This window comes from Saccopteryx leptura, chromosome 6 (assembly GCF_036850995.1).
Source record: "Saccopteryx leptura isolate mSacLep1 chromosome 6, mSacLep1_pri_phased_curated, whole genome shotgun sequence".
In the NCBI taxonomy this organism is placed as follows: domain Eukaryota; kingdom Metazoa; phylum Chordata; class Mammalia; order Chiroptera; family Emballonuridae; genus Saccopteryx; species Saccopteryx leptura.
In genome coordinates this window covers 169,217,843-169,242,555 of record NC_089508.1, presented here as the reverse complement: position 1 = coordinate 169,242,555, position 24,713 = coordinate 169,217,843, and the positions used below count along the sequence as shown (strand labels likewise).

Below are 24,713 nucleotides of genomic sequence, written 5' to 3'. Positions count from 1 at the left end.
ACTGGACCGTAGCAACCACCTTATTCTTTTCAGAATTTTCTTTATTAAACCTCTTTGAAAAGTAATAAAATGTCATCTGCATTGTGAAATGAAATGAAATGAAAAATAACTAGAGGAGAAAGAGAGGGAAGCAAACTGAGCCCCCTGTGCCTCTCCCTCTGCTCCCCTTCCTCCGTCCCTCTCCGTGTTCATCGTTAGGTGAACATCCCTTCAGGCCTTTCTCTTGCTCACACAAAAACATAATAAACATATTTAGAGTACTTTTTTGTTGTTGTTTGCTTTTTGCAAGAACAGAACAGTATTTTGCACTTATTGTAAACCTTCAGCTCAAGATGCCTATTTAGCCTGTTTACAAAATAGCTGCATAATAATCCATAGCGTGGCTGTTCCACAGTTTATGAGATCATGTCCCTTGGCTGGAGATTCAGGTCTGGGCAGGGTGTTTCCTGCCGGCCTCTCCAGATATCCGCTGCATCTGTCTCTGCCCTGCTGCATGCCCCGGGCCTGCCTGGTCGGCATCAGGAGGTCCTTTGCCCCTTAGGTACCTGGTGGGATTCAGCTCAGGTCGTACCACTGGCAGATTGGACAAAGGGTGAACAATCAAGTCAGGGCATCTTCTCTGATTCCTTCCTGCTGGGTCACTGTGAGGTGGCCACAGGCCTCCATGGAAAGTCACAGCTTCTGTCACACAGATCTCTCCCCACAGCTGCCTTCCTCACGGCCCACAGCCAGGCCCTGCCTTCGCCTCCTTCAGGCCTGGGGATGGTAATGACTCCTTGCTGTTGCTCTTGTCCACACTTGGTTAAATAATCCCTTTGCCAGATTCTCCTTAGTAATCCAGTTTGAGCATTCCTTGTGTTCTGGCAACCTAGGTGATAAAGGTTATTTCTTTTTCTTTTTTCTTCCAGTTGCTGTTACTTTCTGACTAGATCCTTTCCTATCACCAGCATGGCCATTCTGTCAGCTTAATTTTTCATTTTCCTCTGAGATTGTATTTCACTCATTTTCTCAGAATCCTTCCCGAGCTCCCCAGGATTCAGAGTAAAGGTCGGACTCCCTAGCCAGCTATCTCTTGCATCACCACCCACCCCCATGGCAGGATGCTGAGCACGAGAGACCCTGTACAGCTCCACCATTCCTTTATGGCATGTATTTCTTGTATTAGTACAACTGGTTCTCCCAATGACTAGTTCTGTGATGTTGGACTATGACCTTCCATCTCTTCATCAATTCAATGGAGGGTAATAACAACATAGAATTTATAGCTTTTAATTGAGGATTAATTGAACAAAATGTACATAAGGCTTCTAAGAGTTTCAGTAAGTGCTAGCTAGGAATTCTTGTTCCCCTACTCTGATTAGAATTGCCTTTGGCCATATCAGCATGTCCTGATCCGCCATTTCCTCAAAACCTATGCCCTCTTTGATATCTATCTGACATAGAATCTCTCACTCTCTCTATCGACTTCGCTTTGTAGAGCAGTTTTAGGTTTACAGAAACAACGAGTAGAAAGTACTGGGAGCTCCCATAAACTCTTCCTCATTCTCCCCACCCCAAAGCGTCCCTTGTTATTAACATATTGCACTGGTGCGGTACATTTGCTATAGCTGATGAACCAATATCGATATGATATTAACAGCAGTCTATGGTTTTTATATTAAGGGTCACTGTTTTTGTTGTACAGCTCTGTGGGTTTTGACAAGTCTCTACTGTCATGTAGCCACCACTTAGGTCCCTCAAGGAATCCTTTCGCTGCCCCGAAAATCCTCGGTGCTCTGTCTGGTTCCCTCGGCATCCTTTTCGCCTCTCTACCCACCTCCCCAAACCACTGATCATTTTACTGTGTCTGCAGTTTTACCCTTTCTCTTTTTATGTCACATTATTATTTGTGTTTGTGGCTTACTTTTCCTGCTGTTCTATCTTTGCTTCTCCATCAACCTAACAGACAACTTCACAGCCAGTCGTCACAAGTGTATGTTGCGGGAACGAATGATTAAGCATGGTTTTCTCTGGAATCAAGGCCTGGGTTGGGAATTCAGGCCCTCCTGCCTGACGACACAGGCCTCTGGCTGTTGTACAGGCTCTGGGACTTATGGACATGGGATCCCGTTGAAACAAAGCTGGAGCCTGAGAGCTTTCAGCAATCACACGTGGATTGGAAGCCTAAATAGGAGCAATGCAAAACAAAACAAAAAAAGTAACAAAACACAGAACTCTCCTGTATGTCCAGACCAAAGCTGGGCATGAGTTAATTGTAGAAAACACTGACGTTTTCTTAGTCTGGGTTCTGCTTTGCCCTTGGGTCCTGAGCCAAACGTTTCTCGGGTAGTTTATTTATAATAGTAATAGCTTACTTCTATTTGCACTGCAGTTTGGATTTGCCTTTAATTGTGCATCTATATAAAAAGAGTAATAAGATAGAAATGATAGTGTAGTATTATTAGTAGCAGTAGTAATATTTACGATGCTTCGCGCTTACGGAGCCTTTCTAAGTGTCCAACCCTGCAGCATGGCACTTAATTCTCACAGTAACCCCTCAGCTTGGCATAATGATCTGTCCCTTATGGATACATAAGCGGACCTTTTTAGAGAGCTACACCTTCACTCAGCAGAGGAGACTGAGGCCCAGAAACAGACAAGTCACTTGCCGAAAATCACACAAATAAGCAGGTGGGCTTATTTGTTCCCTGGGTTGCCACCTAAGTTCTGAGTGGCTGCGCAGACTGCTCTTGGGACTGGTTTACATCCCAGGCAGCATTCTTTCCATTTTCCCTCCCAACCCAGCTAAGAACATGCCACGTTTCTTCTTTCACTCTCATCTGGTACATCCTGTTTTCTGATAAGGCATGTTGGTTCCCACGCTCGACCTTCCCACCCTTCCCTCATCCTCCAACCTTCTGACCCAATGATCCCTCGTGATCCCCACATTCTCCTTTCTCTGCTGTGTGGCCTGGGACCTGGACGGTCCCTGTGCCTCTACTTTGGCCCCGCTGTTGCTTCTGACAGGCCCATGTCAACCCAACCACGTTGACCCGTGTCCGTTTGTGTTTCCAGAGCAGGGGTGATATTTCTGCTGTCCCATTCGATCATTTAAGGTGATTCTGGAAGAAGACATTATATTACATTTGACACCTGTGGGGAATTTTGTCCCCTTGCTAATTCTTTTACAAACCTACTGAGTGGCTTAAGGAAGAAGTCTCAGTGCGGTGCTGGTCTGTCTTGAACACCTCCCTGACACTCAGTAACCTTCCATTGTAGCAAAGGCAGCAGGGCTGAGGTCATCCTTTAGAGCCCTCTCGTCCTGGGCAGCAGAATGTAGCCAAAACTGAGCAGTGTTTTTATTCCTAGGTTTAATGTCTATTTTTGGTAAGTGATACTGGCTTAGAATTTATGAGAGGGTAGGGAGTGTTTCCTTTTAAAAGACATTTTATTTAAGTATGATACTAAGTCAATAACAGTACAGTTTGTACCAAAATATGTCATATATCATGCGAGTAGAATACAAGCGACCGAGGTCTGGGCTCTGCAAGCCCAGCTGACCTTCCTGCTTGAGAATGGAAAGTCTCTGTGGACCCTCTTGTGTGGGGCCGTGTCTCCCCTCCCCTCCCCTCCCCACCCTCGTCCCTGGCCTGGTCATCCACTTGTGCTTATCTGTGTCTGAGACCCTGTTGAAGATGGAGAGGCTGTTATCAGGGGGCTGGGATTAAGGGGCCCTTGCAGTTCATCCCCCCACTGCACTCTGACCGAGGGCGAGGGCAGTCCACATCACTCGGCTAGCCCTTTGATAACTGCATCTTTAGAACAGTGAAAGTGAAGTTCTGGGATGGGAGAGGGCAGGAAGCTGACTTTTTTGATGTTCTGGTTGAAAAGACGGAGCCCCCTCCCTGTTCTGGTTAACATTGCCCTTGGCTACTGCTTCCTCTGCTTGCTGCTTTTCCGAGGCTGCAATCTGTCCCTGCAGAGCCAAACCAAACCTGATAAAGTGGACTCATTTCTTCTCCCTCGGTAGGAATTCTACTTAGTGGGTTGTGTCTTAAAGGTGCCCCAGGTTAATCTCTATCCAGCACACCTTGATGATCGTAGTATGTTTGGATGACGAGAGAAAGGAGGAATGTTTTTGAGATTCATCTGGAGCAGTTCTGGTTTGGAATAGCCAACCCTCCCAGACTGTGTCCAGTTCCAGTGAAGACTCAGAACCTGGAAACCATATTGCTCTTTGGACCTTTCTCTTTCTCTGTGTCTCCATGGCCTGTTTGTCGTTGCGGGTTCTAGAAACACATCCATGCCTTGGGCAGGCAGTGTGGGTTTGGGTACAGGTTTAAGACCTTTCCACCCACTCTCCATTTCTGCCTGAAGTAAGTAGATTGTTATCTCTTCGTGGAGGCTTATTTCCAGAGGAAGAATGACCCGGAGGGGCCGTGGGAACTTGCCCTGTGGGAGCAGGGGGGTTAAAAGGAGAAGTCTGGCTGACCTTGGCCCTTGATGGCAGGAGCTGAGAACAGTCGCAGAGGCTTGGCTGGGGACTGGCATCTCTAGAATCGCCTTTAGGGCCAGGTCTGTAGATTTTGACTGACAAAATGTCAGTTTAGTTCTTCTTGAGCATTTGTAAGAGGGGAGTTTACAGTGGCCAGTTATAATGATAAGGCATAATAATGATGATAATAGTTCACATGGATTAAGCATTTATAGAGCGCCAAAACAGAGTTCAACCCTTTACATATAGTATCTCCCATAATCCTAACCAGCACCCTAAGAGAGAGATACCGTTGTCCCTATTTCACAGATGATGCCACCGAAGCCACGAGAGGTGAAGTGATTTGCCCAAACACAGGGAGTATTAATGTTAGAATTTAACTCATGCCTGTGAGTCTCATCCAAAGTGCGTATTTAACAGCAGAGCCCAGATGACAGCACTGGTCACTGAAAGCCCATTGAGTACCTTGTTCTGAATACTATTTTGAGTCAACTGGACTAGCTTAGAAAGCCTTTTCGCTCCCTTCTTTAAAGGAGGCTGCTTTGGGGAAGAAAAACAAGACTTCATGTAGTCTGCTCATCCTGATGTGTTCTTAAGAGTAGAAGTGTTTTTAGGAAGTCTGATCTAATTACCCAGAAGGGGATTGCTTGTACATGACCACCAGTGCCTTCCTCTGGAATTTAAAAGGCCCTTGAGTCCCTGCTGAGGGTCAGAGTTAGTGTTCTGTGATCTGAGCCCAGGTATTTGCTGGCAGGGGGAGCCACAAGAGCTCTGGATTCCCTGGGAGGCATATTCTCATTACTTCAGATAGATGGAGGGGATCATTTAAGTCCCAGTTGAAGACTAGATGAAGAAAACAAAAACGAGCACCGACATCTCTAACAGACTTGAATTCAAGATTCTGTTCTTGCACTCTCTATTCTCATTAGGATCCCTGCCATTCTTAACAGCATCCCTTGTTACAATGGAATTTATTTCTTCCTGCCTTCGCTCCCTCCTCTCTCCCTCCTTTTCTGCCTCCTTTGTTCTCTCTCTCTCTCTTTCCTCCCTCTCCCTCTTTCTCTCACACTCCTCATTTTTTTATACTGGTTTGTCTTACTTATTATTATACCATAGTGAAGGAGAAAAGACTGGTCTTTGTCACTTTATCAGACTGCAAGGACCCGTGCCACCCCAGATTGCAAATTCGCTCTCTTTATGAGCCACGTTGACGCATTCAGGCCAGAAGGGGCAGGTTGACTGCCCTGCTTTTATAAGGAGTGGCAGAAAAGTTATTGGATTCCTGAACTTACCTACCGCAGAGCCCCGGTCAGCAGGTCCAGCACGGGAACAGTCAGATGCAGTCTTACACAGAGAAGAGAGACCTGTCAGAAAGAGCCTACTTGTCATACGGTTTAAGGACAACTGGGACAGTGGCTTCACGTGGAAATCGGTGTGGTGCCATGGGGTAGTGAGACCTGTGTTTGCTTCCAACTGAAATTAATCAACTCTGTCACTCAGAGAAAAGTCACTCACCTCTCTGTGGATAGCTCCCCATTTGGAAAATGGAAACAACTATGCCTTTTCAACATACTTCTTGGGGCTTTAAAAAAAATGTAGTGCTATGGAGATGTACATCTGAAAGCTGTGTGTTCCCATGGACCTGTGTCGTCCCATTAAATTTAATTTCTACATTAGAAAATATTTAGAGTACTGTAAATAATATCAGTGGAATAACTATAACTAATATTTAGAGGTGTTTACTTGTATGCTAGATATTTCATATATGTGTGTATACACACACACACACACACACACACACACTTTTTTTCCTCAATCATTCCTGACAGCCACCCTGTGTGACGAGCTACCTATTATTATCCACTCCAAGTTAATTAAAAGACTGAGGCTCTGGGAGGTTAAGTCCTATCTCAAGATCATACACGTCGTTAAATTGGTCTGCCCGATTCTCCCAGTCGTGGGAGAACCCAGCTGGCCCCACACTTACCGGCTGGCATGCCTGGCACTCCGAGGAGCTGCAGGACCCTGGCACACTCAGCCCTGGGAGGCTGTGCAGGCTCTAAGGCAGACAGAGTCCTCGGCTGCTCGTTTGGGGCTCTGAATAGCTCCCTTTCGCCTGAAGCTACCCTCCAGGTTATCCCACTGTGCCCTCGCAATGCCATCATCCTTTATATGTCTCATTACATCAGAAACACGGGTCGGCTCCAGACTAGACCGTTTTACCTCTTGGGCATCAGCGCACAGATGCTTGACAACTTTAGCCACCAGGAACAGGAAGTCAAGAGCTTACAAAGCCACACCCACCTGTCCTTTCAAACATCGTCCAGGATGCCTTTTCATCTTAGATGTCAGATTTGTTTGTCTTGTTGGTTTTTGACCCCAGTGTGTGTTATGCTAGAACGCTGGTCCAGGAATTCACAAACACATTCTGTAAGAAGTGAGGTTAGGTTTCATGGGGTTTGGGAGTGGCCAATAGTTCCGTAATTATTCAACGACAAGCCCAAGGCTTGCTTTCCAACTCTCCTGTGTCTGATGACAGTTTGCCTGGGCTGCTTTTTGCAGTGGATCCCATCCCCCATGCGTGGAAAGAGTTAAAATTAATAAAGCAGCTTTATTAATGACTTTAAGCAACATTAGGAGAATGAGCTGAGGACCCCAGGGACAGCATCTCTTGGAGTTCTGTGAGTTGAGGTTTTGCTATCTCTGTTTAGATTCCTGATTATTGAGCCAGAGATGAGTTATTTAATTTTTATTTGAAAAGTTTCCAATGACTCCATCTGACTGGTGCTAATTCCACTTAGATCAGCTCTTACTACTCCCCCTGGTGTATGTTGGGGCTGAGATACCTTTAGCCCCTGGCTGACATTTGGTATTTGTTGAAGGGAGTGATGGTCACGCCAGTGGCTCAGGGCTGGGTGTCCCGAGGCAGGAGGATGGTCATATTTCATAGCCGGGCTCTGTTCAGGCAGTAAGTGGCTCCTTTCCAAAAACCAGCTTACTTCAGCTCTTTGCTAGAAAGATAAAAGAACATAAGAAAAGCACTGAGTTATGAGAGGGAGCTCTTAGAGTTACCAAGATTATTATTATTATTATTACAAAGCTCCTGCTGGAAGCGCTGCTGTCGCCCTCATAGACACACAGGACTGTGCTGGGGGCAGTGGCTTCTGCTGCTGGGCTCTGACCTGGTCCTGGGCTCGCAGATGGCCACATAAGAGCCACATAAGGGGCGTATACGATACAGATTGGGTGGCCTGCACAGGGCATGGAAATCTAGTCTCCCTAGCTTCGGAAGCACAGTCCTAGGACTGCTTCATGTACATGTTACATATACAATTATTGATGAAAGAGTAGATTACAATAGCCTTCAAGTTCTTTTCTTCATTTTTCATAAAAGTCCAATTTTTTGGACAATTCACATCACTTTCTGACTCAGATGGCCTTTCCAGCAGTCCGCTGTAACACAACTTCCTGTTTCCCACCCTTCACTCATTCACGTGGCCAATATGTAACAGCTTTCAAGGATGGGCTGCCGGAACTAAGGTAAAATGATCAAAAGACATATGGTTCCTAGACGGAGAGAGTCTTTGGCCTAGTCAGGAGTCAATTGTACAATAAACCAGCTGTTGTAGAACAGTATAATTGTTTGAACTAAATTGCAATGGCAGCAGGTGGAATTTGCTGGCAGGTCAGCTAATGTGTTCCTAGGGAAGGAATCCTTCGGCTGGTGGCTAGACAAACAGAAGATAGTTGTCAGATGCCAGGTGAGCATATGAGAAAGCAGAAGAAACATCTTTGCAAAGGCTTGGTGGCCCGAGAGCCTGACATGTGACAAGAGCTACCCACTTTCTAGTTTAGCCACTGTATAAAATACGAGGTGATGCATGAAGGAAGGAGGGCAGACACACTGACCGAGGCCAGATCGTGAGAGCCTTGTAGGTCACGCGTGCTGGGAGTTTGTATTTGACCCCATTAGCACATGTCCTTGCTGTACAGATAGGTTCTTTCTAAGTGCCTCATTGATCTGTATCCTTTTAAATCCTCTCCCCTGACAATACGGCACTGAAATTTCTTGTGGTCATGCAATACCGTGGGAGCCGGAGAAACGAAGTGGTAATGTGCTTTATTCCTCATGGAGCTCGTTTTTGAATTCTTATTTTCTGGCCCTGTTTATTTTTATTTGTGAAGCCAGAAATCAGCTTGTGTGAAGGGCTCCCTCCCCCCATAAACCCATGGACTCTTTGAAGGCCGGTGCTTCCCTCACCAGCTTTATTTCCTGCTCCTCTCCTCCTGATCCCTAAGCTCCCTTCATGCTGATCTTTTTCAGGTTTTCAAAGAAACAAAACGCACTCCTACCTCAGGGCTTCTGCACATGCTCTTCCTCCTGCCTGTCGTTCTGCCTCTCCACCCCTGTCTAAACTGATCTTCCCAAGAAGGCTGTTCCAGCCTCTGTTTAAACAAGCTCCACTCCTGTCTATTTTGGGACACTTAATACTCTTTTATGTTTTATTGACTTTCTTTTTTCTTTATTGATAGACTTCTCCTTTAAGTTCCATAAAAGCTATGACCTGGCATGACTCATTCATAATTGCACACTCTCCACCTATTTAATAATAAATATTAAATTATTATTTGCTGAATGAGTGGAGGGGTGAATAATGGATGGATGGATGGATGGATGGACGGACGGATGGATGCCATCCTTAAGTTAAATCTTAACAAAATCTGATTCATGTTTCAGTCCACTCATCCAGGTTCCTAAGAGTTCTCTCTCCCCCATGAACCTCACAAAGCTTCATCCATCCCTCCTGCTGCAGTCTACACTCCATTCATTTATTGAAATCTGTGATCTCAAAAGTTGGCAGTAACTTGTCTCTCTCCTGACTTGTCTATAAAATACATGTTTCTGTTTTGTTAATAACCTTGGGGTCTATGTGCATTGTTTCCAGTTGGCTCACTTAGCCAGATTTCATCTAAGTTGTAATTTTTAAAGGCTTTTCTCCATAGAAAAAGCAATTTTAATAATAAAAGCAATAAGGAAGTACATTTTGGAAGATGTGAGAAATACTGAGTATAATGAATCAAATATGAATCCTACATAATTTCTTCACTCTGAGTTAAATTCTACAGCTATTTTGTTTTTATTTTTGTTAATATTATTATTATTATTAAGTGAGAGTCAGAGGCAGGTAGGCAGAGAGACAGACTCCTGCACACACCCTGACTGGGTTCCACCCAGCAAGCCCCGTTTGGGGCCAATGCTCTGCCCATCTAGGGCTACTGCTTTGTTGCTCAGCAACCAAGCTATTTCAGCACCTGAGGCAGGGCCATGGAACCATCCTCAGTGACCAGGGCCTACTTGCTTGAACCATTTGAGCCATGGCTGGGGGAGGGAAAGAGAGAGATAGAGAGAAATGGGAGGGGGAGGGGTAGAGAAGCAGATGGGCACTTCTCCTGTGTGCCCTGACCAGGAATTAAACCTGGGACTTCCACACACTGGGCTGATGCTCTACCACTGAGCTAACCGGCCAGGGCTTATCTTTTTTTTTTATTGAGTGATTTTCTTATACATTTCACAACTTTGTGTGCTTGTTACATACACATATCCTGAATTTTAACTACACCATGATTACCATGTCATTGTAAAGACTTTTAAAGGCTGTTTCATGGTATGCCTGATTCTAAGTTCTATTTTTGAGAATCACCATGGAGTGTCAACAGAATACCAGACTGGGTGCTAAGCACTGTGGTCTATGTTTTCCCACTTAAAATACTGAGTGATTGCTGAAGCAGGAAAGATAACAAAACGAGTGTCTTCCCTCAAGTAGCTTTGTTTCTGAATAGCTATGATAGGTGCAGAAGCAAGAGGAGGAACTGTAGAGTAATTTGAATTAGAGGCAAATGAGAAAGACCAGATCCCCAACAAATACACCCAGTTCAACTACTGAGAGCATTGGGCACACAGATGCCTCCAGTAAATGTGTTCTTACTAGACATCCAGAGCAATGAATTAAAAAACCATTGCAGTCGCTCTTCTCTGCACTCTAAGCTGTGAGGCTGACTTGTGTTCTCTTTTTCTTCTAGAGTGACCGTCTTCTTATCAAGGGAGGCAGAATCGTCAACGATGATCAGTCCTTTTATGCTGATATTTACATGGAAGATGGCTTAATCAAGTATGTATATGGAAGCCTTCCCTTTATCTTTTTGTACTTAATCTCCTCTTCAGAAAGAAGCGTGCTGCTTGTTGCTTACTTGGCTGGTGGTTTTCCTGTGTTTCATTTCTTCTTCTCTTTAAAAATGAGTATTTTCACCCCTCACTCTGGATGCTCATGACTCTTCAAGAGTGAGCACTAGCTTCAGTTCACTTGGATTACGTGAAAGAAGTGAAAAATCTGAATTCAATCAATCAACAGATGCTGAGAGCCCATTGACAAGCTGTGCTGATGGGCATTCTCTGCATCTTGGAGCAGTAGATGTGACCACTGTCCTTGAGGATACTGAAAAATGTGCACAGGTTATAACATTCTAAAATAGGTACCCAAGGAGCTCGAATAAGGATAAGTAATTTAGAAGTGTCCAGAGGAAGGTTTTGGGATGGAGAGGTCATTTAAACTGAACCTTGACTTAGATAAAACTTGGATGGGCAGAGCATGGATAAGGCATACATTTCAGGCAATATTTCCAAATAGATGCTTCAGGACTATATGATTACTTTACAAAATGGTTTGCACTTGGATGCCTGTAAGCAAGACAGCCAGGTAACCTTTACGTGCAGGTTTCTCACCTAGTGACATTTAAGAAAGGATTCGATAAACACATTACCTTCATCTCATAAAGAACGGCCCGTGCCCACAATGATAAGATATTGTATAAAACTGGTGTCTTCAACTCATCCTATTAGCCATCCCTGACTTCGTTCAGTTTTATATTTACCTTATTCAACTTCCTTGGCTAGTTTAAGAGTGTGGTTACAGAATAGATATAACTTTTTGTAGGTGGACATTCCTTATCAGGCCACAAATCTAAGCTACCTTCTCCTTCTTTTGAAACACCGTGTACTTTTATCAATCATAGCAATTCTGACACTGTTAGGCCTCCTTGAGAGCAAGGACCATATCTTGTTTATCTTTGTATCCCCTGCACTTAACCCAATACTTAGCACTTTTATAAAAGCTACTTTTTATTGAGTAGGTAGTACCTGCCAGGTACTGTTAAATGTTTTTATGCCTTATTTAATCTAACAGCAGCCCTATGAAGTAAGTACTATTATTACCCTCTTCTCGGATGAGATGAAAGAAGAACAGAGAAAGTAAATAACTTGCTAAAGGTCAACATATTCTTCAGATGCATTGAATGAATGAATGAATGAATGAATGAACGAACGAACAAAGGCAAGATATTGGTGTTTAGTTATCTTACCAATTTCCATAGGTGCTTTCTCATATTAGAAATAGGAAAAAATGGAAATACTAGGCCGATATAAAACAATAACTTTGTCAAAATAGATCATAATTGATCTTATATTTTTTATTACAAAAATTATTTTATATAGTCAGCTCTTTGGAGGTAGCGAATTCCGTTATGTAGAGATTCAGAGATGGAATAAAATATTAGTATCTAATGCTCCTTCCTTATTTCAGAGCTCATGACAGGCATCAGTAATTGATCACAGAACTTGACACAGTTGAGTCTTAAATACAGGCTCAATCCATCTTCACACTGAGGCAGGCATTTATTACCGGAGTTGAATATGCAAACTGAATTATTTTTGCCATCTCTATTAGATTGGACTAGAGACCACTTACCAAGGTTGTCATAGAAGGAATTTAACCGTCAGGTCTGTGTCTTGGTGGTGGAAACAAAGTTGGATAAACATGATCTTCATCCAATCCTGAAATTTTGTGTGTCTCTAACAACATTAACAGAGCATAAACACAGAAATACAGATAGTCCTCGACTTACAATTTTTTTTTCCACTTTACAATGTGTGGAAGTGATACACATTCAGTAGAAATCATACTTTGAATTTTGATCTTTTCTTGGGTGAGTGATAAGTGGTATGGTACTCTCTTACGATGCAGGGCAGCAGCCGCAAGATGATTGCATACAACTCTAGGCTGATCTAAGTGTTCTTAGGTTCAGATGGAGAGGGCTCTATGGGGGTAGCTTGTTTAAGGTAGGCTAGACTAAGATATAATGTTTGGTAGATTAGGTGTACTAAGTGTATTTCAACTTATGAGAGTTTCAGTGAATGATGGGTTTATTGGGACGTATAACCCCATTGTGAGTCTGAGAGCATGTTATTTCCTCCAACTGTTACATAGTTGTTTGTCTGTGAATATCTATGCAGTGCCTGCTGTGTGCACAGTAGTTGTCTAAGTCACTGGAGACATGCTTTGTCACATGCTATGGTAGATACCATTGGGGCCCAAGTCCTTACGATTTTGTTACTCTGGGGACCTTACAGATTTCAGATTTTTTAGGGGAACTGAGTAATCTGTGTGTGTGTGTGTGTGTGTGTGTATGTGCAAAGGACAGATATAAAATTACCATATATAAGGTCTACCGGAAAGTTCTGTCCGTTTTTGGAATAAAACAAACTACAAATTTTTCTTACTGTCAATAAACTTTATTAAATAATATAATTGCCATTATTATTAATGATTTCTTGCCAGCGTGAGGGCATTTATATATCCCATTTTTGAAAAATGTTTTATCTTTTGATGCAAAAAATTGAACCAGTGCTTGTTTGATATCTTCTTCATTTTTGAATTTTTTGCCCTTCAAAAAATTTTGTAAGGACAAAAACAAGTGATAGTCAGAGGGTGCTAAGTCTGGGGAATATGGTGGATGCGACAGACATGCTTCTGTAGCATTTCTTCCTTGTTGAAATTCGTAAAAATTACGGTGGCATAAATGAACTTTATCAGTAGCCATGGGTGCACTATCGCTTCACACATAAGACTAACGTGAATCAACTTTGTTTTAGTTAATTTGCTATGTCAGTATGTATACATTAAGTGATAAAAATAGAGAGGCACACATGCGCCAAATAAACATGCTTACATGTCAAAATTTGTTGTGATAGAAACGGACAGAACTTTCCAGTAAACCTTATAATATCAAATGTTTAATAGAACGATGAGATTAGGGGAAGGGGGCTAAATGGGAAAAGGGTGGTTATTAATTATAATAGCTCATCTTTATTAACTTTTTATGCACCTGACAGGGTTCTTTAGGCTTAACACAGCAATATCTAATCTCCACAGTAACCCTATGGAGTAGGCATTTTTATTATATTTTACAGATGAAGGAATTGAGACCTGGTGAGGTTAAGTAACTTGGGCAAGGTCATAAAATTAGTAACTGGCAAAGCCAAGATTGTGCATCTAGATACCTCACATCCAGAGCCGACCCACACTTTTAGTTATTAGATCTGGCTGTCAGTAGGAGTTTGACTCAGGAGGGCAGGATTAGTGTGACCTTGATTAGTTCGATGCAGGGAAAGTGGAAGGCATTTGTGTTTCTGACTTGGTGTTGTACTGGTTGTCAGAATGGTGAAAACACACACACACACACACACACACACACACACACACGCCAGGCAGCTCTTCATGCCCTTAGCTCACACTTCCCCTCTTAGTGAGGGAGAAAAATCGGGAACACCACTGACCGGCATGTGGACCAGAAGGGGGTTACCACCAGAAGCTGCATTTTTTCCACAGTGTGTTTTGAATTGTGGTGGCTCTGGAAACACCCAGCGGTGATGTGGTGAGGTTGAACTCTTAGAGATGTCAGAAACACTTTACTTTAGTTGCAGAACGAATAGTTTGGCAGGCCAGTGGTGGACTTATAGTGCCCCAGGGGGGTTTCTCTCTTGGCTGACTATGAACAAAGGGGAAGCATTCATGCTGCTGGCCGTGGGGCTCATGGATCCCCAAAGTTGGAGACAATTTAATGACAATGTACGGGCTTATGAATTGTAGTTCTACCTGGAATCCATATTGGACAGGTTGAGCTGGCCATTGAAGTCGAGTGTGAAATCACATATAATTCAAACAACATAAGATGGTCCATTAGGTGACATTGTTCCAGTAGTAGTTGTGTTTGCCCCTTGCCTTGTGTAGTGTCCCTGTGGAATACTCATCAGCTTCCTCCCCACCCAAGACCCCCTCTGCCTTCCTAGATGCTCTGAGGCTCCCAGGATGAAGGTGTGTTTGGTGGAAGATGTCATAATCATATTCCTTGGTTTGAAGCTTCTACTGAGATGCTGACCCACAAAAGCAGCTGGGACTGGGCATCTCCATCTCTGACTTTCTCCCTGTGAATCTGCCCTCATGTGTGATTGATGGATAAGCTGTCATGGAAGGGTGGACTTGGGAGTGAGACTGAGGTGCAAAGGACCCAGGTAGATCCCTCTTTTGTTAGGAGCCCAGATGGGATAGTGAAGTTCACAACCTGTTCTTTAAATGATTCATTACCTTCTGCAGTCTCTCCTAATGATTACTTTATAGTCTTTCAATTCCCCTTCAAATGTTATTCCTCACCCTTAACTAAAAGAACAAAATGAAAGGGATAATAAAAAATACTATATTTTCTTTCTGTTAATAGTTTTTATTTATTTTTTCTTATTTATTTATTTATTTATTTATTTATTTATTTATTTATATTTTTACAGAGACAGAGAGAGAGTCAGAGAGAGGGATAGATAGGGACAGACAGGAACAGAGAGAGATGAGAAGCATCAATCATTAGTTTTTCATTGCGACACCTTAGTTGTTCATTGATTGCTTTCTCATATGTGCCTTGACTGCGGGCCTTCAGCAGACCAAGTAACCCCTTGCTCGAGCCAGCAACCTTGGGTCCAAGCTGGTGAGCTTTGCTCAAACCAGATGAGCGCGTGCTCAAGCTGGCGACCTCGGTGTCTTGAACCTGGGTCCTCCGTATCCCTGTCCAACGCTCTATTTGACTGGTCAGGCAAAAAAAAATTACTATATTTTCAAAAATATTTCTTTCACAACCAATATTCTAGATACTCTCAAACTCCTGGGGTTACGGTACTAAACCAGGACTCATGTTTCTGCCAAACGGCATATGGGATTGTTTTGTGTCTATAAAAACTGTCTTCTCTATGTGTACCTATTTATTTAGGTTGCTAAGCTTGTGGATCCCTTGCAAAGACTACTTTGATAAATGTGTTACAATGTTTAAGGCCCTTATAACTCTATTTTTGTCTTCAAAGTCACTCTTTTACATTACTGGTTGTTTTGCTGTCTTCCTAGGCAAATCGGAGACAATCTGATTGTCCCTGGAGGAGTAAAGACCATTGAAGCCAATGGGAAGATGGTGATCCCTGGAGGCATCGATGTCCACACTCACTTCCAGATGCCCTACAAGGGGATGACCACAGTCGATGACTTCTTCCAAGGGACAAAGGCTGCCTTAGCCGGTGGCACTACCATGATTAGTAAGTCCCCCGAAATGACACGTTCCTGGTCCCAAGTGTTAGGAATGTGGTAACCACTGTGCTCTCTGATGATGACCTGTACACTGTACACTTCTCTTAAGGCAATTTGTAGACTTGCTGCCTGATGGTACCTGCTACAGGCAGGTTGGAGTGAGGACGTTGGCAGCTCACCATGACTGCTTAGAAGAGTTTGATGAAGCTCATGATCATGAAAGAAGCCATCCTCTCCTTTCTGCCTTAGCATCAGGGGCGGGGTGAGCAGGTGATGGAGAATCAGAAGTCATCACCTTTGGGCTCATCATTGGGGAAACTAGAAAAAGTGGAGAGAAGGCAAAATGTTATTTCAAACATCCAGTTTGGGTCTCAGGCAGGAGGAGGCAGAGAGCATAGCCAAGCGTGTGAATGGGTTAAGAAGCATTCCAAAGAGAATGACAGTGGAGACTTGATGTTTTGGAGAAATGGGTGTGCTTCGTGGCTTTTATATCATAGTTATCTGGTCTGTGCTGTATTTTGACCAATTCATATCTTTAAGATTAGGCAAGTTGTGTGAGTGGTTTCCTTTTCTTTAAATTTTTTTCCCTTTTTCTCTTAACTGTTGCAATTCCAAAGAAACCTAGGAATTTGCACACCATTGGATTACTGAACAAAAAGTATACCAAGCCAATCCTTCCTGTCCCAAAGGAATTCCAGTGAATTAGGTGCCCTCCCACCCCCGTCCCACACTTGGTCAGCAAGAGCACTGTTTATTTTAACATTATATACATCCACCCAAGAAAACAGAATAGCCAAAGACGTAGGACTGTTCACTTCTCTTTTGGTGGGAGCCCTAGCAGGCTCCAGCTCCAGCCAGTTGGGTGCGGAAGCCCAGGAAAAGTGCATCGAGGCCATAAAAGGTGCAATTCAGGGAGACCGAAGCTTTCTCCAGCCAGAGGGAGGAAGCCAGCTGACTTCTCAGCACCGCTGCCCGCGAAGGCCCTGGTGCGGGTCCAGACATTGGTCACGTAGCTCTGCGCGTTTGCCTTCCGATAAGTGCACTTAGGCTGCTTATGACAGAAGCTGAGGAAATGAGTGGCTGGGCTGGGCTTTCTGCCATCTGGGCAGGCAGCTGAACTTGTTCAGCATTCTGGAGGTGTGGGTTTTGCTTATTCTTCTGCATTAGGGAAGAAGCAGGGAGAAAGTCAGAGTCCCGGTCACAAGGGAGAGAAGTATACAAAGAACCACACAAATACTCATGTCCTTCGTGGATAATTAAAAAACCCTAGATATGCATAGCAACAACAACAAAACACCCATAAATCCCCCGTCGCTATTTCAGTTTGCCTATATATTTTTTCCTATTTAACAAAAACAGGGTCATAATAGACATACTGTCTCAGCCTCCCATTTTCATGAAACAAACATGCTGTGAATGTTTTCCCCTTCATTTTTTTTTATTCTGCCATAACATGTAAAATGGATGTCAAATCATCTGTTTTTAGGAAGGTATCACAGTTTGTGTTTTTAACCAAACTCCCCTATTGTTAAATATGCCATTTTGGGCTCCCAGTTTTTCACTTACATATAAATATATAATCGTTTGGACTGACAGACATCTTTAGAACCCAGACTGTGCACACAGTGTTGCTTATTTCCTTGGGAATAACTCTAAGGCACAGGGAGTTAGTTGAGTTAAGGTATGAAAAAGTGTCAAGGTTTCTGGTAACTATTTTATAATTGTTTTTAGGAAAGTTGTCCCAATTCTCCCTTTTCCTCCACTGTCACTTTTGCCTTATCCTCACCAACTGTAAATGTTATTATTTTAAAAACTGTTATTCATGGTTGCAGGTACTACTGAGTAGATTTGGGTCTCAAAGAAACCAGATTCTTTTTTTTGTTTTTTAAGTGAGAGGCGGGGAGGCAGAGGCAGACTCCTGCATGCACACTGAGTGGGATCCACCTGGCAAGCCCCCTACCAGGCAATGCTCTGCCCATCTGGGCCACTGCTCCGTTGCTTAACAGCTGAGCTATTTTAGCACCCAAGGAAAGACTATGGAGCCATCCTCAGTACCTGGGGCCAACTGTTCTCAAACCATTAGAGCCATGGCTACTGGAGGGGAAGAGAGAGAGAAAGAGAAAGAGAGATGCAGGGAGGGGTAGAGAAGTGGATGGTCACTTCTCCTGTGTTCCCTGACTGGGAGTCAAACCTGGGACTTCCACATGCCTGGCTGACGCTCTACTACTGAGCCAACCAGCCAGGGCAAAACCAGATTCTTGACAAAGAATTTACAGAAAAATAAGATCTGTGGACTAGTGTCAGGTTCCTGTAACTGACACTGGCTCTTTGCTATGCCTATAAGTATGAGAATGCCACTCTTTTGTGCCCTGACATAACTTTAAAATCCCTCTTCCACCCTTAGAAGGGAGTCAGACTTTTTTATCTCTTCTAGTGACTCCCGACAGTACTGGTAATAATGGCACATAGTAGGCCCACATTGATAGCTAACATTAGTTGAGCACTTACTGTGTACCAGGCATCAGGTGAAGTACTTTAGTGCCCTTTCCCACTTCATCTTATAACAAACTTGAAGGAAGGCACTAGGACATCCTGTCCTTCACCCCCACTGGGACCCATTTTAAGGATGAGAAGAACCAGGTAGAGAGAAACTAGTAATTTGCCCAAGAATACATAGTTATGTGACCGTTAAACCATCACCAACACTTTCCATGGTTAATTCTGTGCTCAAGAAATGGAGATTTTGCAGTCATGGCAAAGCAAGCAGGAATGGGTCCATGTGAAGGGAAACAGCGAGTCACCCGTCTGGGGTCTCTGTCGTGCAGTTGACCACGTGGTGCCCGAGCCCGAGTCCAGCCTGACGGAGGCCTATGAGAAGTGGCGAGAGTGGGCCGACGGGAAGAGCTGCTGTGACTACGCCTTGCACGTGGACATCACCCACTGGAACGACAGTGTCAAGCAGGAGGTGCAGAGCCTCATCAAGGACAAAGGTGAGCACGAGCATGCCTTCTTCCTTTCCCCTCTTCTTCCACCCATCCATCCTTCCCACACCGTCCACTCATGGAGTCGAACCTCCAGCACCTGTACTAGATGATGGGGACACCCCTATGTTCCGGCACTTTATTTATTCCATCATTCTTACTCCTTCCAGGGTCCCCACGAGGTGGGGATTATTATCCTCAGTTGGCAGATGGAGAACCTGAGGCTCAGAATGAGTAGCCCAGGGTCACAGAGCTAGTAAGCTGTAGATCCACCCTCAGTCTATGTGCTTCACCTCCGTGCAGTGCTGCCCACTTGACAGGGGAAGAAACTGAAGTCAGGAGAGGTTAGCATCGTACACAAGATCACACACCTACTTGATACAAGATTAGGAATTTTTAGGCTCCATCATTTTTACTCCAAAGATCAAACCCATTGCTATTATATATCAACAGCATCCTCAGAAAAGCTAAGGCGTTTCTGGGAGCAAAGATGTGTTTGTGCTCAGGCTAGGAGCTTAGGGCGTGGAAGCATATTTGTGTACACAGTATGGTATCCAGAGATGTGTTGTAGAATTGGGTGTCTGGTATCTGAAAACTGTGTAATTATGTTAACCAGTGTCACCCCAATAAAATTCGATTATATAAAAGAAGAAAACGGCCCTGGCCGGTTGGCTCAATGGTAGAGCGTTGGCCTGGCGTGCAGGAGTCCCAGGTTCGATTCCCAGCCGGGGCACACAGGGGAAGCGCTCATCTGCTTCTCCACCCCTCCCCCTCTCCTTCCTCTCTGTCTCTCTCTTCCCCTCCCGCAGCCAAGGCTCCATTGGAGCAAAGTTGGCCCGGGCGCTGAGGATGGCTCCATGGCCTCTGCCTCAGAAGCTAGAATGGCTCTGTTGCAACAGAGCAACGCCCCAGATGGGCAGAGCATCGCCCCCTGGTGGGCATGCCGGGTGGATCCCGGTTGGGCGCATGCAGGAGTCTGACTGCCTCCCGGTTTCCAACTTCAGAAAAATACAAAAAAAAGAGAAGAAAACATGTTCGTGTGTGTGTGTGTGTGTGTGTGTGTGTGTGTGTGTGTGTCCTCTCAGTGAGTATATGATTTAGCTTCTCATTGTCTTCTTAGACTCTTTTATTCTCTACTTCTTATGTTTTGATTGCCAGATATTTCAAACACTTGCACTGTCCTCCTCCCGTACCCCCTGTACAGACATGTGATGCGCTTGGCGTCTCGGCAGCTGGGGGGCTTAGGGAGGTCTAAGGAATGGCCTCTGCTGAGCGCCGGAGGCAAAGGGGAGCAGGCCAGTGAAGAGCTCAGAATAAATGCCGCACGGCGCAGGACTGGTGCTGGATAAGCAGTCTGAGGCAAAGGCCAGAGTGCAGTGGAAGAGGGCGTGTTCTGGGAGGGCGGGGAGAGGGTGACTCTCCAGAGGACGAGTTCTCCTCTCCATTCCCCTCCTCACCCCACAAGCTCTGCCCCTCCTTCCTGATTCCGGAGAGGCTCACCCCCTCCCTTCTTCCTGTGGTCTCCTTTCTCATCTAAATTCAAGTAGAAAACCGAGTGGCTTTAACACCCACTTCCCTTCCGAAGCGCCTGGGCCATCCCATGGATGACACAGAGGCTGCGGGAAGGGTAGTGTTGGGAAGAGCTGCCCTCGGTTGAACCACTCCGGGTAGGGAAGTTCTCAAATTCCAACCCACTTTTGGCCTTGAACACTGTGGAATCTGATGGTTGGAGACCAAAATGACCCTCCTTTTTTCTAAATGACTCTCTGTTCCCCAGTCCACTTAATCCTGGACACTGCTGTAGTAATAGTTTGCTTGGGGTAAAAAGTGGTTCTGTTCTTATAACCCTTATGATTGAGATATTTAAGCGCAAGGTGATACTTGACTTCTTCCCAGTAACTGTGTTGGTTCTGTGAGGACAGGGTCGTCTCAGATTCAAGCCTGCAGAGGTCACAGATAGAGCAGCTCATTATGCAGTGAAATAAACCAGCCCCAAGAGATCTGTTCATGGAGACCAAATCTGTGCCAGGGCAGGTGCCAAGAGCTTGGCATGCATCTCATTTAATGTTTCCAACAATCTTATAAAACAGGATATTGTTATTATTCCATTTTACAGATGAGGAAACCGAGGCTCAAGATGTTAGGTGTTTCAAGCTCACTGAGCTAGTGTGTGGTACAATCCCCCCCCCATGTGTAAACACAACCAGTGTGCTACAGTGACTCAATCATATGTATATATTGCTTCAAGCAGTAGCAAAGCTTACTGACCCTATGGTGGGCTGGGGAGTGCTGGGGGGTGGCTCGGAAGGGGTGCAGGAGGAGTGACTATTCTCTATGGCATACTGACCCTATGGTGGGCTGGGGAGTGCTGGGGGGTGGCTCAGAAGGGGTGCAGGAGGAGTGACTATTCTCTATGGCATACTGACCCTATGGTGGGCTGGGGAGTGCTGGGGGGTGGCTCGGAAGGGGTGCAGGAGGAGTGACTATTCTCTATGGCATACTGACCCTATGGTGGGCTGGGGAGTGCTGGGGGGTGGCTCAGAAGGGGTGCAGGAGGAGTGACTATTCTCTATGGCATACTGACCCTATGGTGGGCTGGGGAGTGCTGGGGGGTGGCTCGGAAGGGGTGCAGGAGGAGTGACTATTCTCTATGGCATACTGACCCTATGGTGGGCTGGGGAGTGCTGGGGGGGTGGCTCAGAAGGGGTGCAGGAGGAGTGACTATTCTCTATGGCATACTGACCCTATGGTGGGCTGGGAGTGCTGGGGGGTGGCTCGGAAGGGGTGCAGGAGGAGTGACTATTCTCTATGGCATACTGACCCTATGGTGGGCTGGGGAGTGCTGGGGGGTGGCTCGGAAGGGGTGCAGGAGGAGTGACTATTCTCTATGGCATACTGACCCTATGGTGGGCTGGGGAGTGCTGGGGGGTGGCTCAGAAGGGGTGCAGGAGGAGTGACTATTCTCTATGGCATACTGACCCTATGGTGGGCTGGGGAGTGCTGGGGGGTGGCTCGGAAGGGGTGCAGGAGGAGTGACTATTCTCTATGGCATTACGTAGGAAGTGTTGCTTTTACTCTGTGAGGAGGGACTAGAAAAATGCTCTTGGAGAATGGGAAGCATTCACTTTGCATTGGATGGGAGCCTGTAATGTACTCGGGCCCCATGGGTCATAGAAGTGAGATTAAAGGGTGGAGAGTGCTCGTGATAATGCTGTCTTCTTCCTGTTCCCCCTCCCCTTCCCTCTCTGCAGGGGTTAACTCCTTCATGGTGTACATGGCCTATAAGGATCTGTATCAAGTGTCCAACACAGAGGTAATGACCCGTTGCTGTGTGGCTTGGGGTGTCTGGATGGGTTTCCTATTGTTGTGATGATCTTGGCTCCTTCAGCATGAGTCACTGCGGACGCTGTGGGGAGACCGCTGGGCCAGAGTGCTTCTTGAAGCCACCACAGTCCACGCCACCTTTTTAAAATCAGGTAACGGGCAGGGTGCCCGCGGGCAAAGCAGACAGGGAGCTAGAATTTCCACCGGCAGCAGCTTTCTCAAAAGGACGAGAGGAAGGGCATGCCTCGGTCTCCGTCTGCCAAACCAATCCAGGCCCCCTTGGAGCTCGGTGAATGTGTGAGGTGCTCAGCCTTGCAGGGTTAAGGAGGACCTTCTGCCCTTTGGGGTAATGGTCCCAGCTCATCTCTGACTCTCCTCCTAAGAAATTCATGGTGTGTGTTTGTTTTTTGACACATCTAAAGTTTTCAGAGGAAATGCAGGAATTTAATTCCCGTATTATTTCCTGATTAGAAGGCGAAGGGAGGTCTGTCTGTAGAGGTTAAGAGGTGGAGTCCAGCTCTTGTGTTAGCTTCTGGCCGGGCTGGAGTGGCTTTCGGGAGACTTGTTGAGAAGGATTCTGCAGCTGTGCCCCAGCTCAGTGCAAATAAATCCATTAAAAATATGTGCTGGGGCCTGACCTGTGGTGGCGCAGTGGGATAAAGCGTCGACCTGGAACACTGAGGTTGCCGGTTCGAAACCTTGGGCTTGCCTGGTCAAGGCACATGTGGGAGTTGATGCTTCCTGCTCCTCCCCCTTCTCTCTCTCTCTCCCCTCTCTCTAAAAATCAATAAATAAAAAATATTTTAAAAATATGTGCTGGAGCGGGGACGGAGGGGTTCGTAGCACTTTGTTATATGTTCGCCCTGTCTGCTTAGGCGACACAATAGGTTCTGTAATAGACAGTTTTCTGGATTTCTCTGGGCGAGCACTCCTCTTGGGTCGTGTATGTTTTAGTCTGTATCTCTGCCCTGGTCACTCACTTCCTCTGGTTTATCCCACTCTGGCTCTCGTGACTGGTCCTTGTATGAGGTTGCTGAAAGCGTCGGTGGCTTGTGACAATGATAAAGACTCCTGTCTGTTTCAGCTCTATGAGATCTTCACCTGTCTGGGCGAGCTGGGAGCCATTGCTCAAGTCCATGCCGAGAATGGGGACATCATTGCCCAGGTAACGGTGCACAGCACTCTGGAGTGTGCGTTCTGCCTGGGCTTGGCTCCGCATCCCACCGGGTCCTCCTCTCCACTGTTGCCTGAGCTCTCCCTGTGTGCAAGGCACCATCACAAGTACTTCACTAAAAACCTGCCCCAAGGGACCTCACTCTCTCCGAGTAAGAAACAAAGGCAATGTAGACAAGTGAGGGAGAGAGTGGCGGCCGTGGGAAAACAGGAAGAGATCTGGCCATTCTGGGGAATCAGGAAAGACTTCCTGGAAGAGGAGGTTTTCGAAGTAGGCTATATTTATGAAAGCATTACTGATTCTCTTTTGAAAATGAGTCCAAGCTATGTGGCATTCTCTGTCCTAAAGCAAAACCCTAAGGCAGCACTTCTCAGAAGCCAGAAATCTGATCCGGGGCTGCAGCACTCACAGCCTCAGATAATGAAGAACGGAGGGCTTGTGGGGATCTGAGGTCCCCTTGGTTTCACAGAAATCACACTGAGAAACCCGAGGAAAGCAATGAAAGTGATGGTCCCCAGACACAAATCAACCATTTGTGAGGGAGCAGAAAGCACTTTCTCTCCCCATCTCCAGGGTGGCTTAATGGGCTAGATGCACAGATGTGTCTCAAGACAGGGTTTGTTTATCCCCGATCGGCCTCCACTCGTGGAAACTCCCAAAAAGGAGTGTGAGCTCTCTCTGAGGCCATTCAATAACATTAATAGCGAGAAACCATTTTTCATGCTTTCAAAGAGTAGTTCCTGAGCACTTTGTGCCAGGCATCAGTCTAGAGAGAGGTGAGCCAAAACAGATGTCTTCCGCAGCTCAGAAGTGCTTGGGCTGTGCCTTCGTTATAGGAATTGTTCAGGACTTGATGGGTGTGATTGGCAATGCTGTGGGAACAGCGTTGGGGCCGAGTCTAGGTCAGACCCGTTAGCTCCCAATAGCAGGTCCCGGTTTGTGAGCACCTACTACCAGGCTCTGATCAGTGCTCTGTCATGTTCTCATTTAGTCTTTACCCAACCCTGTAAAGATGACTGCCGTCCTCCCCATTTGATAGATGAGATCATTGAAGCACAGAAGGATTATGCCACTGGCCCAAAGATCACTGGGAGAACTAAAAATCTTAGTCCCCGAGGGGATGTGCCTCCGCAGGCATCTTCCAGAGATGGTGCATCCAGGCCTCACTGCACCAGCCTGGCGGCAGGGCACACCGGAGAGGCGGCGCCCCAGCCGTTCGGCCCAGGCTGATGCGGTGTTGTCTCACCAGTGGAGGAGGTGAGCTGAGCGTGCAGTTTCCCCTTGCTTATGACCAAGGAGGCTAA

At 45.6% G+C, this 24,713-nt stretch overlaps 1 protein-coding gene across 2 annotated transcripts in view; it reads left to right on the top strand.

Annotated features, from left to right (window-relative positions):
- DPYSL3 (dihydropyrimidinase like 3) overlaps window positions 1–24,713 on the top strand; it is a 111,175-nt gene that overhangs the window by 66,874 nt on the left and 19,588 nt on the right. For both annotated transcript variants that reach the window (XM_066344716.1, XM_066344717.1), the window contains exons 2-6: window positions 10,556–10,644; window positions 15,754–15,938; window positions 18,756–18,920; window positions 22,163–22,224; window positions 23,320–23,400. In XM_066344716.1, the coding sequence (XP_066200813.1) occupies window positions 10,556–10,644; window positions 15,754–15,938; window positions 18,756–18,920; window positions 22,163–22,224; window positions 23,320–23,400 (582 nt within the window). The remainder of the gene's footprint in view (window positions 1–10,555; window positions 10,645–15,753; window positions 15,939–18,755; window positions 18,921–22,162; window positions 22,225–23,319; window positions 23,401–24,713) is intronic.